At 41.2% G+C, this 21,835-nt stretch overlaps 1 protein-coding gene across 3 annotated transcripts; it reads left to right on the forward strand.

Moving 5' to 3' along the window:
* The first annotated feature begins 6,222 nt into the window (after positions 1-6,222).
* Positions 6,223-18,701, forward strand: MFSD4B (major facilitator superfamily domain containing 4B). 3 transcript variants are annotated; one of them, XM_037894646.1, is made up of 4 exons: positions 6,223-6,363; positions 8,994-9,162; positions 10,997-11,113; positions 12,130-18,701. In XM_037894646.1, exons 2-4 carry the CDS (start codon positions 8,997-8,999, stop codon positions 13,362-13,364), a joined length of 1,518 nt encoding a protein of 505 aa, XP_037750574.1. In that variant the 5' UTR covers positions 6,223-6,363; positions 8,994-8,996; the 3' UTR covers positions 13,365-18,701. The 3 variants fall into 3 exon arrangements, with proteins under 3 accessions (XP_037750574.1, XP_037750573.1, XP_037750572.1); XM_037894645.2 differs by lacking the exon at positions 6,223-6,363 and adding an exon at positions 6,391-6,658; XM_037894644.2 differs by lacking the exon at positions 6,223-6,363 and adding an exon at positions 6,419-6,760.
* Positions 18,702-21,835: the final 3,134 nt, after the last annotated feature.

The following is a 21,835-nucleotide window of genomic DNA, read 5'->3' on the forward strand; positions in this document are numbered from 1 at the left end:
AAGAAAGAGAGCAAATGTGGAACTCTCACTGTAGGACAGAAGGCTGGCCAGAATCAGACTGCCTAGCAAATCTCCTGGAGGAAAAGGAAGCATTTGTTTATGTTGCTTCCTTCTTATTTTGAACTTTGAGTGCCTGGAACGGGTAGAACTGTACATTACCAAGATGGAGAGTTGTCTGTGCAACCCAGCATACAGTGGAGGTGGGGTGAAGCAGTGAAGACCAGCAGGGAAACAGACTGAGTGGCTGCTGCACCACATAATGCCAGAAATGGGGTGGTCTGGTAAGAACATGCCATAAAACATGGTGGAGAATACGGGCAGGCAATTGGCTACTGGAATTGAGGGGAAATTGAAGCCAGTGAGTATTGACTGACGCTTCACCCACTTTGAGTAACTTGGAAAGATGGAGGAGGTGACCTGTCTGCTGGTGATGATGCAGCAGCAACACACTCAAACCTTGCTCCTGTAATTGATGGAAAGCCTGCAAAAACAGCAAGCAGCACAATTTACTGCTCAACAGTGGTGGTAGGATGCCCAGCAACAGGAGTGGTTGCGGAAGCAGCTGGGCTAAAAAGCTCCGGGGACTTCAGAGAGGGTATTGGAGAGGGTAGCTCAAGCTGGCTGGTCCCCGGACTGGTAAAGTTGGAGCCGGAGAATGACCAGGAGGCCTTCCTCTGTATCTTTGAATGAATGGTCAGTGCATTGGGAAGAGTCTACTTGGGTGGCTCTGTTGGGCAAGGCACAGGCAGTCTATTGAGTGGTGAGCAACAAGCAGGCAAACTCATAGCCTGTGGTGAAGGTTGATCTCTTGGATAGACTGAAACTGTCTCTGAAGCATGCCAGCACCATTTCTGGGATGAACTCTTCCCACAGAGAGCATAACCACAAGTAGTTGCTCAGAGACTATGGGACCTCGCTGCCTGGTGGTCTGGGTTATGCCCAGACACTAGTTCCATAGAGAAAATCATAGACCAGGTGGTTCTAGACCAGTTCTTGAAGGTTCTACCCATGGGAGCCTACAGCTGAGGAAGGCAAGTCCAACCTGCCTCAGCAGGTGAGGCTGTTGAGTGGGCAAAGCCTATTTTGAGGCCAAAGGAGCTGAATGATGTGGCAGACTGAGTGATCCACTCTGGAAGAGGGGCTACCCCAATCTGGGGCATTGCAGGGAAGCTCTCAAATAGAGAGGGTCCAAGTAGCCCAAACAGGGGGATGCACAGAAGCTACAGAAGAGAACCATTAGAACATTCAACCTGTAGTCAAGCTCTCAGAAGTTCAGAAATGCCAACTTAAGGTAGCCTGTGCAATCTTACTTTGAGCCCCTTATGTGTGCAGACTTTAATTACATGAGCACATATTGTTTATTCTATAATACTTCTCTATCTTATGCAGTGCCCAGGCCAGACAGTGAATGAGACAGAAGGTTGCAAGATGAGAAGGGACATTTTCTTGTGCCTGACACTGGACTGTGTCTCAGAAGAGGGGTTGTACTTCTACCTCTTAACACTGACTGATGTTTGTCAAAATTATAACACCTATGTACAGAAGAGGCTGGATTAAAGTTACATAAATAGGAAATGCCAATACTAACTTTTGAGAGCTTGACTTTGCAACCTTTACGTTCTTTTAACATAGGTGAGGTGTGTTTGAAGAAATCATTATATTGTATTTATTTGTACTGTGCTTGTACCTACAGGCCCCAGCCTCACTGTGCTAGATGCTGTAAAAACTTACAGCAAAGTTGCTGTCCTTGCCCTGAAGAGCTTGTGATCCAAATACAAGACAACAGATAATAGATGTAGTAAACAGCTGTAACACTGAGGCACTAAAACGTATGGTGTAAAGAGGAGTAAGCTGAGAAAAGGCACAACCCTGCAGGTACTCACCAGCAGAACATAAAAAAGAACTACAAAAATATCCAAACATAAGAGGTCCTGCTAGAGAAGTAATGTAATACCCTGATTTACAAAGGGCATTGGTGGTGGTTATAGCATAATGTGGAGGTGATTCAAAAGGTAACTTCCTCTAGCTTTACAATAAGATATAGGAAAAACTGTCTTGAATAGTCACAAGGGTCGGTAGCTTATTGGTAAAGGTGGCACAAAACTGTACTACAATACACTGGGAATACTTTCTGGTGGTCTCAAGATAGGATACTGGCTAAAAAGGTTGGTCTCAGACAAGTTTTATTGTATCAAATTTGATCTATGGGGCTGTCCATAAATTATGTAACTCATTTGGGCTGGGTCTTCAATCGTGTGAATTTGGTTCATTGTTACAAAGTGTTAGAAGGGGTGGGAGCGTCTTGAAATTTTTTAAAAAAAAAGTTATATAATTTATGGACAGCCCTGTGACCTTTGGCAGTCTGGACTGCCCGTCAAGGACTGAATGAATAAGGAGGAAGAGCTCTCTCTCATGCAGAATAGAGATGAGGCACACTGGATGGTATAGAGAAGCCTATACTGCCACTGCCTCTGCTAGAAAATAAAAATTGTAAGGAAAGCTCCTATAGAACCAGGTGAGCAATAAATAATGTTGCTCAAATACATTTGAGCTCCTCAAATACATTCTGGAAAGATTTGGTAATGGGAAAGCTAAATGTATTGGGTGGGGTTATTTTATTGGAATTTGGCTCTAGGACAGAATAAAAGGAGGACCTGGCAGGGGCATGCATCTTAGCAGCCACCAGAAACATAATATGACACTCAACATAGGAAACAAAGATCGGTTTGTTAAGTAATCTGAGACTGAGTACAAGAGTCATTTATCAAGTTGTTATTAGCACAACAGCTTAACAAACTAAACTGTAACCTTTTTTGTCTCCATTCCAGTTTGCATACAATAATATTGCAAGTACAAATTAGCTGAATATGATAAGCTATTGTTCAAAAAGTCAATACAATAAAATAAAACCATACAACTAAAGTATTTGAATCTGAAAGATATTCTGCCACGTTCACTTCAGGTTACCTGGATTTTGGACACTCCTATTGAGGAAAGAAAATGAGGCAAAATTTTAAGGAACTTTGTTTTGAAGATTAGAAGGCCTTTTTTCAGAAATGGTGGCACCTGCAGCTTCCTCAGACTTCATATGAAGCTGTGGATGCTCAGCCCCTCTAAGAAACATAAAGCTATAAATTGCTGTACTGTTAAGGCTTGATTTTCAAAACTGTCCAGACAATCACATCTAAATTGAATGAACTAGCGAGACTGCTAGTAGAGTATTTCTACACACAATTTCATATTTGCTTATTTGCAAGTACTCAGTTTGCACACAATCATGGATAATCATATGCATAATGTGCTATGCTATGTTAGCATCTATAGTTATGAAAATCAGGCCTTTAATGTCCTATATTCAAACATAATACCATTGCCTAAGGGGAAATTATTCAGGAATAAGGTATGATGTGCATTTAAAACACTATCGCTATGCTGGAAGAACTCCCTGTGTGGACTCTTACTATGGAAAAAGAAAAGGAGTACTTGTGGCACCTTAGAGACTAACCAATTTATTTGAGCATAAGCTTTCGTGAGCTACAGCTCACTTCATCGGATGCATTCAGTCGAAAATACAGGGAGGAGATTTATATACACACAGAACGTGAAAAAATGGGTGTTATCATACACACTGTAAGGAGAGTGATCACTTAAGATGAGCTATTACCAGCAGGAGAGCGGGGAAAGAAAACCTTTTGTAGTGATAATCAAGGTGGGCCATTTCCAGCAGTTAACAAGAACGTGTGAGGAACAGCGTTTGTGTGTGTGTGTGTGGGGGAATAAACATGGCGAAATAGTTTTACTTTGTGTAATGACCCATCCACTCCCAGTCTCTATTCAAGCCTAAGTTAATTGTACCCAGTAATAGCTCATCTTAAGTGATCACTCTCCTTACAGTGTGTATGATAACACCCATTTTTTCATGTTCTGTGTATATATAAATCTCCTCCCTGTATTTTCCACTGAATGCATCCAATGAAGTGAGCTGTAGCTCACGAAAGCTTATGCTCAAATAAATTGGTTAGTTTCTAAGGTACCACAAGTACTCCTTTTCTTTTTGCGAATACAGACTAACAGGGTGCTACTCTGAAACCTTATTATGGAAGTTATTCTACTATAAATTATTCTATAGCTATAATGGAAAACTGTACTTATTTAGGAACAGCTATGCCAGTCAATTTCCCCATGTACACAAACCCTAAGAGACCCACAAAATCTTTCAGACACTGTTATTCAAAAGCTCACTCTCTGTACAGGTAAAATATATATAAAATTCTGGCAGTTTAGATTAGGGCTAGGTGTTTCCAAATCTGAGCTAGTGTAGGAACCTCCCTTTCTGTAAATATACACTATATAATATCTCTGTGTGTGCATGTTCTCATAGAGAGTTAGGGTGTTTAGTTCCTAATATGAAGTTTAAGACTTTGGAATGCAGAGTTGTACTCAGAATAACTGTAGGTACAGTGTGGTCCAAAATGGCATTTGCTAGGTTAATCCGGGTGAGCACCTGAAAGGGGGAGATGTTATATTTACTTTAGCTCACAAATGGTATATGCCAGCCACTGGAATACAACACAGCCAAGTAACTACATCACTTGTAATCTTTCCTTATAAACTGAATGTAATTCTATTGTAAACAGTGGCTTTCAAAATATTCAGTAATAATTCAGTCAGAAAAATGTTGATTTTTTTCCCTCCAGTAGTCTCTGTTCACAACCCCTTATGGTTCTGTTCTATAATAGTTTCCATTATAACTCCATTTCCAGCCATACAACTGTCTGAAATGTACACCTTTCAGGCTGAAATTTTCCAAACATGGCCTTTAATCAAAGGGTAAATAATTCTAGAAAGTCTGAGGGGGGAAAATGTTTAATCTGTTTTTGAGTGAGATTAGAGTGAAAAAAGATACTTTCCCCATTATAAAACATGATCTCATTTTTTTGTAAATAACTTGATAGCTGAGAACCAAGAGTTGAAATTAGGCATGGAAATTGGCAGCCCTAAAGGCTTTTAAGGGTTCTGATGAAAAAAAGATGGTTTTAATTTACTGGGCTATGAGCCTTTGGAGATCAAACTATCTGAACATGTCATAGATCTTGCATGCAGTGTTGCTGTAGCCATGTTACAGTATATCAGAGAGACAAGGTGGGTGAAGTAATATTTTTTATTGGACCCGCTTCCATTGGTGAGAGAGACAAGCTTTCCAGCTTACACAGAGCTGATGTGGCTGCTATGTAAATGCATATTTAAGTTTATTCCTAATCATCAAAGCATTGAAGTGGTACTTAACTAAAACCCTATTGACTTTAAGGGGACTTGAAAGGGTGTGCTGAGCAGTTAATCAGGTGCTAGTGGACTTTGTGGAAGTGGTGCTTTACTGAATGTGTCTGCTGGACACCCTTTCAGTGAAACTGCCTCCTTATTCCCATTTATGGGTAAGGTAAGAAAGGCACTGAGCTGGTACTGCTAACATTTTTGAAAGTGTTCATGAATTTTGGTTGCTTTATTGTTTAAGAGCTCTGTTGCAGTGATGCCTCTCAGTGCCTCACCAGCTGTGTCTGAAGCACTGAGAAGCTGGAACTCTCAATTATTTTAGCTACTAGTGAGTGCTCATTACTGATAAAAACTGGTCCTAGGTGTCGTGAATTAGGCACACACAATGAGTGATCGCCTTTGGAAAACTTCTGCCTGTCAGTGACTTGCTCAACCAGGTTCCCAAAGGAAGTTTGTGCCAGAGTTAGGAACAGAGCCTAGAGCAGGGCTGCTCAATGGGCCGGTACCTCTCAACAATTACAGTTGGAATTAATTTGCAAGCTGGACACCATTAAATTAGGCTTGAATAGACTGGGAGTGGATGGGTCATAAACATGGGGAAACAGTTTTACTTGTGTTATTTCTCCCCCCCCCCCGCGTTCCTCAGACGTTCTTGTCAACTGCTGGAAATGGCCCACCTTGATTATCACTACACAAGGGTCTTTTTTCTCTCCTGCTGGGAACAGCTCATCTTTCCTGATCACTCTGGTTACAGTCTGTATGGTAACACCCATTGCTTCATGTTCTCTGTCTATGTAAATCTCCCCCCTGTATTTTCCACGGCCTGCAGTTTGAAGTGAGCTGTAACCCCCAGGGCTTGCCAAGGCGGCCAGGTTTACAGTCCGCGTGCGCCGCGCCCGGCCGCTGTGCTCGGTGCTGCGCGCTCACGTGCCCACGAAGAGACAACGAGGTTGGTGACTAGGGAGGAGAAGGCGAATCTGCCGCCATTTTGTACCTGGGCCAAGCGGCCTCCCGGGTCCCCCGGCTGCCAGGCAACGTCCACACGCGGGCCGCGACTGCGAACCCGCCGCTCAGCTCCCGGCGTGCACCGGGGTAGGCGGGGCGGCTAGGTCCCAAAGTTACGGGGCGAGCGTACGGGGAGGCGCGGTGCATGCTGGGAGTTGTAGGCCCTGGCTCGTTCCGCGCGTCACGTTCGTGGAGGCGCCGGTGTCTCGGTGGCCGCCGCGGGGGCGGGGCCGGGCCGCTCCCCGCACTCGGAGCCATGGCCGGCGCCGGCAGGAAGAAGCAGGTTCGCTTCGCCCGGCCGGAGGCGGAAGAGACGCTGCGGGGCGGTGAGGGGCCGGCGGCGGAGCCGAGTCTCCTCCCGGAGCCCGCGCCGCGGCCTGAGGTGATCGTAGCCGGCGGCGGCAGGCGCCGGGGCGGGGCGGGAGCGGCGCTGCTGCTGCGATGGTGCATCTCCGGGGTGCTGTGCGCGGGCTTCCTGGGCCTGGTGAGCGGGGGTGGGCCGGGCTGGATCTCCCCTCCCGCCTGGCGGGCAGCGACTCCCTGGCAAACCCGCCCGGGCAGCGCTGTCCCAGGAGCCGCCCCCGAGCGGCAGCCCCTGTGCCGGGGGGCGGACCTGGTGCAGGTGGTGATTTGGCGCAGCCCCTTCTTCGGTGCGGTTGGGGAGGGCCATATGCAGCCCCTTTCTCGCCGGGGGCAGGTCCCTGTGCGGGGCTCGTGAGAACAAGGCCTGCAATACTGGGGCAAAGCAATGGTCCCTCTAGCCCCATATCTTTTAAAATCCCAGTTATAGTTCGGGCCTTTGCAACATCTTCCACAGGTTAACTGTGGGCTGTGTGAAGAAGTACTGCTTTATGTTTGTTTTAAACCTGCTATCAATTAATTTCATTGGGTGACCCCTGGTTCTTGTGTTACGTAGAGGGATAAATAACACTGCTTTATTCATTCTCTCCACACCATTCAGATAATAATAAACTAATGAGGCACCACAGAGCGCATTGATAGAGCCCTAGGGCTGAGCTCAGCCAAGTTGGCGTCCTGGTAATTTCTAGGTAGTATTTTGGGCTTGGTTTGTCACACAGGCAGGTGAAAGTATCCCAGGTGCTCAGCTGCTTGAGGAGTAATGTTTCTATAGCACTGGATTGTATAAGAACCTTTAATTTTGCATAGTACTGAGCACATTGCTGGTACTGAAATGATGAATGTCCCATAGAGCCAAGTTTTCCTTTGGTCTTATTCTCACAATGAGGTACTTACTATTCCCTGCCTGAAACTCACTTGGGTGCCCCAAGCTTATTCCAAAGGTGACTGCAAGTAAAACTTAAATTTCACTTTGCACTTGGTGCTTTTCACACAGTTAAAAGAAAATGTGTATGTAAATTTAGAGATGATCTTGGTAGAACAGATTTGGATTACATCAAGTGATATTTAATATTTATTATTCATTAGTAAGGCTAAGATTTTGTGTCCTGGATATTTTTAGTAAAAGTCAGGAACAGGTCACGGTTATAAAAGAAAAATTAACGGAAGCCATGACTTGTCCCTGACTTTTACTAAAAATATCCGGGACAAAATGGGGATCTGTGCATCCCCACACCGCCTGAAGTGGGGCAGCTGCACAGGGGCTAGGAGCCGCCTGCAGGAGCTGGAGGCTGCAGGATACCCCTACCGCCTGCAGCTCTGGCGGTTGTCTGCTGCCTGTGGGGTGCTCCCGGCTCCCATGTCAGCCAGGAGCTGTGGGGTATACCCATGGGGGCCAGGGGCTCATGGTGAGCTGGGACCCCGGGGTTTCCCCCACTGCGGCCAGGAATTCCCATGCAGCCTCCACTGCCCCTGAGCTCGGGGGTTCCCCTCTGCCCGCGGTGGCCACCAGAGGCGGTGGGGGTACCCCACAGCTCCTGGCCCCATGGATGGTGGGGGACCCTGCAGCTCCCAACTGCTGAAGTCACGGAGGTTGCTGGAAGTCATGGATTCTGTGACTTCTACGACCTCCGTGACTAAATCGTAGCCTTATTCATCAGCAGTATTACCATGGCACCTAGGAGCCGTAGTCCAGGACTAGAACTCAATTGTGCTTAGTGCTGTACAAAAACAGACAAAAAGACTGTCTCTGCCTTGAAGAGTTTACGATGTAAGGCACTGTCTATACTGCCACTTTCAGCGCTAAAACTTTAGTCATTCAGGGGTGTGAAAAAACACCCCCCCGAGTGACAAAAGGTTTAGCTCTGAAAAGTGCCAGTGTAGACAGGCGCTTTATCGCCGGGAGCCATGCTCCTGGTGATAAAGCTACTGCCCCTTGTTCAGGGTGGTTATTTTTTATCACTGAGAGAGGTCTCACCCCCCCCCCCCCCCCCGACCATAAAGTATGACTACACTGCCCACCTCACAGCGCTGCTGTGGCCTCGCTGTAAAGTGGGTAGTGTAGACATACCCTAAGTAACCTGCCAACTTATTTCAGCCTTGTCTTACGTGAAATTCATTACCAACTTATAAGTTAAATTGCAAACTGGCACTTTAAAACCAAAATAAGGGTGCCCCCAACATTAGATTGCATTGTTTAACTAAATCAGTTTCTAAAGTGACTTAATTAAGATGGTACAATTTTTGTTTGCAGACAAAGTCTTAGTAACATATGTCATTTCTTGCTGCTGGTGAGAGTTTATTTTGTTTACCATCCGCCCTCTAAAATGAACAAACAAAAGATCCACACTGTTTTTCAGGGTATGAGCATTGCTATCCTGGGACCTACATTTCAAGATTTGGCTGCAAATGTGAATAAAAATGTCAGTGATATTTACTACATTTTCATGGGTCGTTCTCTGGGGTACCTTGGTGGTTCAGTGATTGGAGGGATTATCTTTGACTGCATGAACCCTCATCTCCTCTTGGGTAAGTGTACTCAAAATAATAATCTTTTGTATGTGACAAATGTATAGCTTGATGAATCTTTAATATCTTTTTAAAGTGTGATAAACTTCACTTTTTCCAGAGGGGTTGGTATAGTAACAAAATGTGAAAGTTGTATTCAAAAATATATCTCAAGCCAGCTTTCACCTCCCTTACCTTGGTGTGTCCTGCAAGTATCCTGTTGGCCTTTACCCTGCAGCCTTGTAGGATGAAAGTTGCATGTATGCTATCATCAATATTGTCATACTCCTTTAAAGAACATTGTACACTGCTGCAGGAGTGATGTAATTAAAAATGATGAAATTCTGTTTCTATTTGTCAGTTTCATTCCTGTCTCCTTTTATATTTGTGCTTCTAGTGATTTGATATACAATTTGATGATATTTCCTGTGTAGAAGCAATAGTATGCAATAGGACTATATCTATGACTATGCAATGTAGAAGCAATAATATGCAAAGGACCGTATCTATGACTATCAGAACTGAATAAAAGATGCCTTTTTGCTCAAACAAAAAGAAGCAGAGTTGGATTTTTGTTTTTCTATATTTATATAAAACAAATCAAATTTGATAATGGCCACATCACAAGCTCCATGAGAAAAATGAGAGAAGCTCAGCTGAGGTTCACATCTGATCATCTGTATTGCTGTCAGTGATACCATTTCACACAATTGAGTTACAACTTTACAAAAAAAAGAAGTTGCAAACTCAACCTCTGTTAAAATACACGGCACCCGCTTGTTCATCTGTTCCATTAAACCCTGACATGCACAAAATTTATGAATAAAATCTATTACTAATCTTCTGCTTCTCATTGATTCTCATTTATCTGTCAGACATGAGGCAAGTAAGTAAGCTGAAGACACATTTATCTGAAACCTGAAACAGAGATTCCTAAACTAATAAAGCAAAATCTTTCATGCTTATCATATTCAAAAGTAAGGTGAACTGATGGGAAGCTCTAAACACAGTTAGCTGTAGAACTGTTTCCTAGGTTTTGTCTTAATTTTTCATGTATTGTCAATTTGAGAAATAATTCTCATGCCTTCAATTTTCAGTTGGATAAGCAATGGAGAAAAGATCATATCTCATAGGTTGATTAAGTTTAAATTAATAAATTCTGTTAACAGAGCTTATTCTTTTTGAAACTCTACAATGAATTAAGAGCCTATTTATGATGTGGACCTATAACTTACTAATGTTAATGGAAGCTGAACTTGTGCATTGAGAGTAAGTGGAGAACATAGTTTAGTTGAGGACTGCCTAGTGTGATCACTAGAGCTGGTCAGAGGATGACATTTCAGTTTTGTGAAGAATTTGACATTTGAAATTTTGAATTTGTTTAGAATTGAAATGAAACTCAATTTTGAAATCTTCCAATCTAAAATGAGCTTTGCTCTGTGATCAAAATGTCTTGGTTTGACAAAACCAGAATGTTTTTCATTTTGGTTTTTATTTTATATTACTATCTAGTAATGCAAAATAATGTTTTTTTAAACAATCACTTCAAAATGAAAAACTGAAACTGTTTGTTCCAAAAATCTCAAAACATCCCATTTTACATTGTCAGAACTTTTCTTTTCTCTTTCTCAAAAAGAAAATTTGGCTCAATTTTTGTGATGTTTTGATTTTAACAGAAACACAATTTCTGAGGAAAAAATGGTTCCATCGAAGTCTTTTCAATCAGCTCTCATGAACACTAATTCAGTCTAACCTGACTGCTTTAAATTTAAGCAGTCTGTCATAAGACACAGATTTAATTATAATAAATTGACTGTTTTGGAGCTTCAGTATGGATTTTGGATTACCTTTATAGGGTTAACCATGCTGGGAACAGCAGTTGGTCTGTATGCCATACCATGGTGTAAGAAAGCGCTATTGTTAACTGCCCTGATGTCAGTCATTGGGACTTCTATGGGTGTTCTAGACACAGGTAAGTGAACAGATCCTCTTCCCTGCTGCAGGAAGTCCTGTGGATTGAATGAGTCATTCGGAGTCTGTCAACTCCCCTTGTATCTATCTGAGAGAACTGTTTGCACTCATGAGGTGCAAGAGATCCACAAGAGCTGAGTTTATGCTCATCATTAAGACTTCCAATTTGTATGGCAAGCATGTTGTGTTGTCAGGATAGGCTTAGGGCCTGCTAAAATAGTTAAATTTCACTTAGTGAAGGAGGAGGAATATGTATGTTTTGTTTTCTAGCATGCATGGTGTATGTATGCTACACTAAATTTGTGTTCATATTCATTGTCACTTGCCATTAAAGTTACTCTCTCTTGCTGTTACTACAGTAATATCATCCATACTGAAGACCGTAAGAGCAAATTTTTCCTGATTGTGGTGCAAATGGTGAGGTAAATGGCAGGCTGGAATAATCTCTAGAATGAATCTGCTGGTATATCTCTGACTGTATGTGGGATGGCATGGAAAGATTGCCAAGTATTCCTCAATTAACTACTTATTCAACCCATTTGTGTGACTAAGGTCTGAGTGAGCATCTCTAAGGCAAATTTGATGCTATCTGCTGAGAAGAGAGCCTAGAACTGAGTGTCACAAATAGGCTATCAAAGAAGATCCTGAGCTTTGTTATCTGGAATGCCATAATGCTGCCAAATGGAACACTGTATGAACTGAGTTAGTTCTTGTTCTTGAGATAAAAAGGTAAAAAAACCCAGCATGTGCAGTGGAACCTTCTACTGCTTAATGTTTGTAAGCAGAGCTTCACTCTAGCTAGATTTGCAGTTTGCACATTTCATGCCCTGAAACAGATAAGGACTTTTGATTCCATATATTATAAAAGAAGTTCTTTATAATCGGCTTCCACTGTAGATTGTTCTGACAGATTGATTAGATACATATTAACTAAATAACTGATTGATTGGGAAGAAACCATACTGTATCTTAAGTTTCCATATTAAATAAATGGATCCTCATCTCTTTAATCTGCAGGTGGAAATGTCCTTGCATTGAATACATGGGGAACAGACGCTGGACCACATATGCAGGCCTTACACTTCAGTTTTGCACTGGGTGCCGTTGTGGCCCCAATCCTGGCAAAAATGGCATTGGGCAGCTTCATATCTCCTAAAGTCCAAACAGAAGATGAAAAGACAAACCACTCTGTTCTGAGTGATATACCTAACGCACTGTCTGGATCAGCAATGACACTGCATTCTAATGTGAGCTTTACGTGGTCCTACATTTTCATAGGGACCTATATTTTGATAGTTTCTTTGTTGTTTGTTGTTCTGTATTCAAGGACCGGCTCAGTGCGAGATAAAGCAAAAGCTTCTCTGCAGAAATGCCAAATTCCCAAATACCACTGTGCCCTTCTCATTCTCCTTTTCCTTTTTTTCTTTTGCTATGTAGGAGCAGAGGTCACCTATGGCTCTTACATTTTCAGTTATGCAAAGGTTTATGCAGACATGAAAAAAAGTGAAGCAGCTGGTTTGAACTCCCTTTTTTGGGGAGCATTTGCAGCTTGCAGAGGACTGGCAATCTGTTTTGCTACCTGCTTATACCCTGGTACTATGATTCTGCTGAGTGTCATAGGTTCCACTGTCTCTTCTCTGTTCCTGGCACTGTTCAGTAAGCATCCAGTTTCGCTCTGGGTTGGGACAGCAGTGTATGGTGCCTCAATGGCTACCATCTTTCCCAGTGGCATTTCCTGGATTGAACAGTACACCACCATACAAGGAAAGTCTGCTTCTCTCCTTATAGTTGGTGCTGCCTTGGGGGAGATGTGCATTCCAGCAGTGGTTGGGTTTCTTGGAGGAAAATTTCACAATGTCCCTGTGATGATGTATGCTGCACTGGGAGCATCTGTAATGACAGCAGTACTATTTCCTGTGATGTATAAATTAGCCACATCTCCCAGTGAGAGTAAGTTAAAAGATGGTGGTGGGAACGAGGACCAGAAAGCTTTGTTGTCCAACTTTGAATTTAATGAAGATGAGGAAGATGAAGAGGATGCAGGAGAATGGAATGAAGCAGACTTTGAAGTAATTGAAATGAATGATACAGTGAGAGAGTCTGTGGTAGAGACATCTCAAAAGATCCCAGGGGAGTCTCCAGCTAAAGTGTCCATGCAGCCACCTTCAAACATATTTAATTCTTCTCCAGTGATTGCTCTTAGCTCCCCAGGGAGAAAGCAATTCAATAGAGACAGAGAGAAGAACGATTAAAGGAAAAACTAGGCTGCTTACTTGAAATGACTGCCTGGGTTCTGTAAGGTGGTAATCACAATCAAATAAGCTGTTTTTATAAAGAGATTCAGAATTTTAATAGTGGTACAAAGCCAAGTGTTTCAGCCTCCGTGCTTGCCAAATCCCAGGTTATGCTTTATTTTAGTCTGCAACCATTGATCCTGGAGTGGCAAAAAATGTGTATGTTGGACACACCAAAGAGGGAGTCTGTGGTAATACGATCAGGTGTTGTCATGGAACTAAAAGCAATTTAGACTAAACATATGGGACACATTTCTTAAATGTGTGGCTGTAAACAGTTTCTCGAAGAAAGTGGTGGGCACCCTAATGTAACTTAAAGTGAGATTGTTCGGAGTATTTTAAACATATTTTTAGAACAATCCTTCATTGGCAGGAATAGACCAGGATACACAGTGATCTTAACTGATCACACTCATACAAATCAGAAATGAGAGAAGAATAGTGAACTTCTTGAATCTAGTGAAGGGGATATTCCATGGCACTTAAAGTTTGGTATGTAACATAAACCAGGAAATTAAGTTAAACAACAAGCTGTCGGTTGTGTCCTTGTCCTTTTGGGAAAGTGGAAAAGTTGATAGTTAATGGATGTATTGTTGACCTTGACTGGGAATTGCCTGGCTTTGTCATTTTCATGTAATGTTGTTTAAATATAGATTTCTGTGTTCATTTTAAATCATGGAAACATCAAATGTGTTACACTAGAATAAAATATTTATTTAGGGAGGTTTTTAAAAATGTGTATTATGTACTCGTTCCAAGGTTGCTTTGAAGAACAAAACGGTTTGTCGCACATCTGCTGCATTTTTTATTTTGAGAGGATGGAGAGAGAGGACAAGTGAGTTTTTAAAAAGTAGTTGTGCTGACCTGCTATAATTTTTAACTCTTGATTGTTGAGCCATTATGAGCTACTCTTTAATCAATGTTTGATAACAAACTACTGGTGTCACAGGCAGTATACACAGTAGCGTAATTACTTTACCTATACCAAAGCTAAATTTCAAAGGCAATTTTACCTTCTTAGTAACCAGGAACCCCTAGTCCATAGTATTGACTGAGGCCCTTAACTCTCAAATCAAATTGTTCAAACAAAAGTTTTAAAGATCTGTTCTGGCTTTCCCTGAAGTTAATAGCAAAAATCCAGTGGGAGCACATACTTCTCTAGAAAAGGAAAATACATATCTTTTTTCAAAGCAAAATGTACAAAACTGTCTGACTGTGTGCAAAGCTTAGCTTATGGCACACTTCAATAGCTGTTTACTTCTGGAAAATTAATAGGTTACAGTTACTAATGAAACCTTCCCTTTTCTAACAGCCACAGTATTGACTGCAATCCAAGTTCTGAAAGGTACCAGAGGGTGACCTATAACTGCTTCTTTTGTGCAAGTTGAATTGGTGCCCTCTGCTTTTTACTCTGGTAACATTGTAATGTTTCAGATACTTTGGATGATGTATTTGGAAGCTGCCTTAAGAGAAGGTCCATGTTTTGCACAGATGAGGTACAGTGGAGTGTTTCATGAACGTCTTGGGGGGGGGTGTGTGTGAGAGAGAGATTGGAAATATCATGCTGGGGGAGGGGAGAAACACTGAGTGCTAGCAAATAAATAAATCGCCATAATGCCAAGAACAGACAAATATCGAAAGTGTTGCTTAGAATTAATTTGGAGCCTTCCATTTAATGCAGTCCTTCTATTTGAAAACCCAGATTTTGAAGGCAGCTTTCTCTGAGGCTGCATCATCAAAACTTGCTGTTTGTATTGCTCATTGGATAGTTAAGACTTTTGTTGATAATTTTACTTTTGTAGTAAGAGTTGCAGTTTTCTTATTTACATTTGGAGTGTTTCTGTTGTGGTACAGAAACCTTTTTTTAGAAGTTTGGGTTTATGACTGCTTCCGCTCTTCTCTCTCTTACCCCCCCCCCCCCCCTTTACAAATTTCGCTTTCCTCTGAAATCTGAGGGGAAGAAATGGAGCAAGACCTAGCCATACTGGAAAACTTTTGCAGTTTATGGTGAGAGACAATGAAATCTTGAAGACATTCCCCCTCCCTGCTACACCATAATGTTAGTGTAAATGCCAGTGTGTTGCCTGTTTTTTCTGCAAAGGAGGGGAGCAGGATAAGATAATTGGATACTGACAGACACATTTTAATAATGGACTGGTTCTGCTCCTTGAGTTGTCTGTTCAGAAGGGTATATTTTACCTACCTGGGTCTGTGATTAAACACTGGTAGGTAATCTGACTAGATTTTTTTTTAATTTATATCTTCATAGCTTCTGTTGTAGTATCACACCTGCTATATCAATGCATTGCTAAACTTGGATTATGCTGTTTCAGTTGTTGCATGAAAGCTCTCTCCTTCCCTTACTTAAATATTTACAAGCATTACACTGTTAAGGACCATATTCTACCCTTGGATGCATATGGCTGCCCATAAAGTCAATGGAGGCAGCTCTGCATATGCATTTACAATACTAGAGTTTGGCCTACAGATCAGTATAGAAAATAACAGCTGAACTGTAGTGGTGGAGATCTTGGCTTAAATAAGGAAGTCTAGGATAAGCTTTTGTTACATTCTGAAAATATTATTGAAATTCTATACTAATAAAGCACGTACCATTTAATACTATTTATGCCTAATAATTGGAAAGCATGAATACTCTGTGCAACAACGTGTGCATGGATGGCAAAAATCCCACAAATGACTTTGAAAATAAGCATATTAAGAAAGGTGGTGAGTCTCTCATACTTGGTGCTTTTTTCCAGACTTTTTACAAAGGGGTGTAATAGATCTGTTGTTGCTGTAGGATCCTGAACGGAAAGGGTTACAACAACAGCAAATCTGACACAGACATGCTGTCTACGTATGTGTGTTGTTTGAAACAAAACAGGCTTAACTACCTTTTGGAGGCGTTTTAGACTTTTTTTGTCAATCAACTGGGTTTTTACTAAAAGTGATACTCAAGCTTTAACCATTACTGGTTTTAAAGAGGAGCTTTTACTTGACATAAAATCTAAACACAGTATGTTGTTGAATCATCAGTTCTATTTTGTTTTGTTTTTTTTTATAAACCCTGTTTAGTATAACCTCTTGTAAGCCAGTGATGGGTGGGAAGAAAGTGGAGGCTTTGTTCACTAAGTCTAGAGCATCTCTTTTGGCATCTCCATTCTTTACAGCCAGTGATCTTGTAGCCAGAGGAAAAATTTTTTAAACCCTTTTGACCAGCATACATGTTTTTAATAAACCATTTAAACTGAATTAGGAATCAGGAATTTCATTCCTCTCTCCCATCAACATTAAAACAAGCATGAAACAAAGCAATAGGGCTAGTGCTGGGAGACTGAAAGGCTAAATTAACTTTTTTTTATTTTTGTGCTAAGGGAGGGATAAAGTGAGGATGACGACAGACAAAAAGAAAAAGCAATTTGAAGAGGGAGGTAATGTAAGCAAGGTCATTCTCAAAAATGTCTAATCAGTTTATACCCTGGTAGTGAAAATGAAATCCAAACTCCATGGAGAAACTTGGGCTCCATAATCAGAAACTTACTTTAAGTTTGTGATCATAGCTGCTTTCTCCACAGTGGGCTGCTCAGTGTAGAGAGATTACATAATATGGAGGTTTTATTTCAAGTTCACTGTATAAATTCCTGCATGATACATGCACCTAAATAATATTTTAAATATATTTATAATGTATCATATAAATGATCAGAGGGTTCCCTTGTGATACAATATAAGAGTGGCAAAGTGTAACACTCAAATAATTGGGGTAGCGTAAAGCTTTTTCTCTCACAGGACAACTGATGGAAAAATTGAAACTTAGAAATGCAATATGTAGACAAAACCAAATCTGTGGTGTAGGTCATCAACTGCTTTGACTAATGTCATGTGGAAATCTAGAATCAAGTTATACATTTAAAAATTACTTAGTAATAAGCTTGTCTGTAAGTCATTCCTAAAATGTTCAGATTGACCCCTAGTACCCAGTATTTTTGAGTGATCACCCATCTCTTCAAATTTGAGCACTTTAGTTATTATGCAATGAAAACGGTGATGGGATGTACTTGCACAACAGCCAGCTTTCCCTCACTACCCCCTTTCAACAACTGTATTTAAATGTATATAGGCAGTTTTTGTACATCAGGTGATACATACTGTTAAATGTAAAATATACTAAAGAAAGACCAGCCAGGATGTAAGTCAGTTTAGATTGATTAAGAAATTAATGAGTGACATGCTGCCTTAGAATATTACAAGTTTCCTCTGCTGTCATCTTAAGATCCAACAACTATATAAAAGTTGCAGCCTTATGTCAGTCACTCTGTTGAGGGATTTCTGGGCTTTTTGTTAGCTGGAAAACACAAGTTACTGGTGTTTACTTAAATTCATGTAGCTTTAGTATATTTGAATGTTAAAAGTTTCCTGGTTAAACTGCAATACCTGGTAAGTGCCTTCTTTGTCAGTCAATCAGTGTTTAATTAGGACCTTAGTTTTGAATTTGATCAGAACCTTAAGAGACAAAGTATTTTATACTAGAAACAACCAATGTCCTCCATATTTTTATTGGTTAATTTGATTTGGCAATACAGTTGTCATTTTAAGAAACCCTTGTTTCCTTAAGTGTCAGTGATCATCTTTAAATAGTACAACATTTCAGTTATAGGCTTGTGGGAGCTGTGTTATGCTCAGTGATAGCTAACTGAATTAATAGCAGTTGCTTATGTCATTGAGAATCACAGGAACAGACTGAAGAAAGAGGAAAACACTATGAACATTTGCACATCAGTGCAATAAGATCTGTTCCTCTTGCTTCATAGTTAAGGTGGGCAGCTGGCAGCAAATTGTCATCTATTAGTATATTTTCATTTAGCCTGAAGATTGTCAATTTCCATTAAAAAAACAGAATGCAATACTGTTTTTAAGATGAAGCATTTAAATGGTAAGGAACAATGTGAAGGTATTTTTGGTATTTGCACTTTTATCTCCTAAATGAGACCGCACAAAGCTAGTAATCTCAAGTAAGCAACAGTTCTTTGTGGTTTTTCCGTTACTCCAGTCTTATTGTTGCTTACTGCTTATGCAACAATCTACACTTACATGAATTGAGTTTTTTCCATGCTTTTGTGTATGGTGGGCTTTTTGATTTAATATATTTAGGTTGAAAACTGCTTGATGTTTACATGACTGTGTAATGTGAAATTTATTGGATAAACTGTTTCTTGAATGTAATAAATTGCTCTAATTTACAAACAGGAGTATCTTTTTATAATAAAGCTTGTACTGTGTTTCTGAACACTACTCAGGCCTTTATTTATTGCAGATTTAAAGCTCATGACCTGTTACTAGTAATGTAGAAATAGTTACCATTTCAGACAGAAGCCTCCCAGTTTTGAAACTTCCACTATTCCCCACTCAGACTAATAGAAGAAAAAATGGTTTGAAGAAAACTAGTTTTTGCTGTTTAGAGACCTATTTCCTTTACAGGCAGAAACATGGTATAAGTTTTAAACAAAAATTAGTAATTGTTTAAGAATGCTTTGAGGGCCCCCAAAATCCATAGTTGTATGGTAATGAAAGGTGTTGGTTAAAAAGGGAGGTGAAAGCAATAAGAGTTAATAATTGAGTGCAAATCAGCACTTAGTGAAAAGACCAACACTGGAGGAGAGGCGAGAGTTATTAGTGAGAAATGGATCTTACCCAATCAAACGCTAAAATTATCAGTCATGAATCATGATGTAGAAATGAGACAAGCTCTGTGAGGTAATATCTTTTATTAGACCAACTCAGAATCACAGAATATCAGGGTTGGAAGAGACCTTAGGAGGTTATGTAGTCCAAGCCCCTGCTCAAAGTAGGACTTAATCCCTAGCTAAAACTTCTCTCTAATATCCTGGGACCAGTATGACAACACTGCATCCATGATGCAGAAGTAGTCCATCAGTAATTAGGGAGGATGTTAAATGCTTTTAAATCAGCACAGCTTGATAACTTGCACCAAAGAGGAACAGTACTTTGCCAAGATTGAGTGTGCATGTGCTCTTAAGATACTGCAGCCATAGCTATTTGGATGGTGCTGTTACTGTATGTACTGATCAAAGCTTCTAAGATGAAGTCTGACACTCCAACATACAGAAGTAATTCATAGTCAGTGGGGTTTCCAAGAAATGTGACAATTCTTTGTAATATTTTTATGAACTAGCCATATGACTTTGTATCTATCCACTCTGTGTCATTACCTGGAGGGGGAAAGAATTCTCTCCGTGGGAGAGGTGTTTGAGACATACAGCCATAAGGGCTGGCTGGAATGAACACATTTGAATGGAAGACAGACAGTGGAAACCTCCATGACTGCAGATTGACTCCTACTGCATGTTATTTCCCTTAGATGTAGACAGTGGATTGAAGACAGCAAAGGGCTGTGATAAGGTTCTCAAACATTATGGACTCTTGCTTAAGCTTGCCTTTTTCATTGCTAATGGAAGGACTCTTCAACATAATTGTTGTACAGCATTGAAAAGGCTTCTTGGTGCCACTGCAAATACTGAGTGAAGTGCATCATACCCTCTGCTGGTAATCACACTCTCAGGACTCCTACTTCACTCAGACTTGCTGCAGAGAAACAGTGGTTGTTGGAGCCCAAAGGCTCCATCTCTGAGTTGTGGCCACAGGTCTCTTGTGTGGCTCCTTGGGGTCCAGCAAACTGAAGGCAACTGTTTAAAGGCTAGGGCATAGCCCCAGCCCCTGTGAAGCCATGACCGAGCAGGTGCTCAGACTTTGAATGTTGTGACAAAATTTAAAAAGGGTAAATGGAATGTTCCAGGTACCCTATAGGTCACTCAGCCTGCCATCAGTCCTTGGCACACACAATTACTGCTTGGGTCCCTGTTGAATTAAATGTTGGTAGCATAATCAATGCCAGTTAAGATGGGCTTTATGGAAAATAGTCTTAGACTCTGCTTGGATGATACAGAGAAGGATGACATAATATACTTCAACTTCAAAGGCATTTGATTTAATTCTACATCACATTCAGATTTAAAAAAATAGCACTTACAAAAAATCAATATAGCCCATATAAAATAGAGCTCGGAGGGCAGTCCCTGGCTTGCAAGCCACATGTGGCTCTTTTACAGTCCAAGTGCAGCTTGTGGAGGTGCTCTCCACCTATTGCATGGGGAGGTGGCAGTGTGGGAGGGTGGGACCTCTGCCTTGCACAAGGGGGGGTGGGGTAGGGACTTTTGCCCAGTATGGAGGAGGGGCTCAGGCCCACAGTGTGTGCATGTTGGGGATTGGCTGAAGCGCTGCCAGGTGGGCCCCCCCCCTTCTCCTCCCCCCCCCCCCCCGGGCTGAAGCCCTGAGCTCTAGCAGGCATGCCCTGTGTCTCAAACTTTTGAAGATTGTTGTGTGCTGCTCAGAGGGTCAGTAAGTTTGGCCACCGCTGCTATAGATAAGAAGTGGTTAACTGATGTACCATAATAAGTAAACAAAATTAGCAAGATGATGTGTCTTTGGGGTGCAGGGTGTCTTGGAAGGCTGTGTTCTTGGAGCAGGGTTGTTCAATATCAGTGAGCTTGAAGAAAATAAAAAATTACTGGTAAGACACCATAAAAATGAGTGGGACAGGTCAGTTATACAGGCCAAGCAGCATTGCTTGGGAAGGCAACTTATTTGAAAAAGATTTTAGTACAGCCACATGCAAGCTCAGTTTAATTATTATAGTAGGCAGGAATGGAAGTTCCCTCCATATAAAGCAAGAACTTTATAAACCATGTGGGAACCAATCCAGTAGCAATGCAAACATACTTGTAGATCTTCCTCCAATGAGGCTCATACATAGCCCCCTCCTGCCCCAAGGCATTCCTGTGAATAGTTTCCCAGACCTAGCATGCTAACTGGTGCAAAACTTTACATCACGTGTGCAGCAACGTTGAGGGCTCTTTCAAGGGTTAGCACAAAATGAAGGGTGAGCTATTTACTTTGAACAGAAAGTTTGCTAGAGCTATAAGAATAACTTTTTCCTTATGACAAAAGGAGTGAGAGGCTTGTATGGCTATGGGAATTAATTCCTAGGTCTGAAGGACCTCAGATATGAAACTGCAGAACTATTACCTGTGATATGTAACCTATCACTTAAATCAGTTTCTGTGTTAGATGAGAGAATAGCTAATGTGACACCAATTTTTTAAGAAGGATCCAGAGGTGATCCTGGCAATTAAGACCAGTAAGCTGAACTTCAGTACCAGGCAAATTGGCTGAAACTATAGTGAAGAACAGCATTATCATAGTGGAATATGATTATTTGTTGATGCTTTTCCACAGCTTTTGTAGAGGGAAATCATGCTTCCCTAATTATTAGAATTCTTGGAGGGGGGTCAACAAACATGGACAAGGGTAAGCCAATGGATCTAGTGTACTTGAACTTTCAGAAAGCT

Source organism: Chelonia mydas, chromosome 3, assembly GCF_015237465.2.
Source record: "Chelonia mydas isolate rCheMyd1 chromosome 3, rCheMyd1.pri.v2, whole genome shotgun sequence".
Taxonomy (NCBI): Eukaryota; Metazoa; Chordata; order Testudines; family Cheloniidae; genus Chelonia; species Chelonia mydas.

Bases quoted from the DNA above. Each gene is read 5' to 3' on its own strand.
- MFSD4B (XM_037894644.2), top strand. From the start codon at position 6,422: ATGCTGGGAGTTGTAGGCCCTGGCTCGTTCCGCGCGTCACGTTCGTGG. The intron at 6,761-8,993 runs GTGAGCGGGGGT...ACTGTTTTTCAG, and splicing joins GCGCGGGCTTCCTGGGCCTG to GGTATGAGCATTGCTATCCT. The intron at 9,163-10,996 runs GTAAGTGTACTC...TTACCTTTATAG, and splicing joins GAACCCTCATCTCCTCTTGG to GGTTAACCATGCTGGGAACA.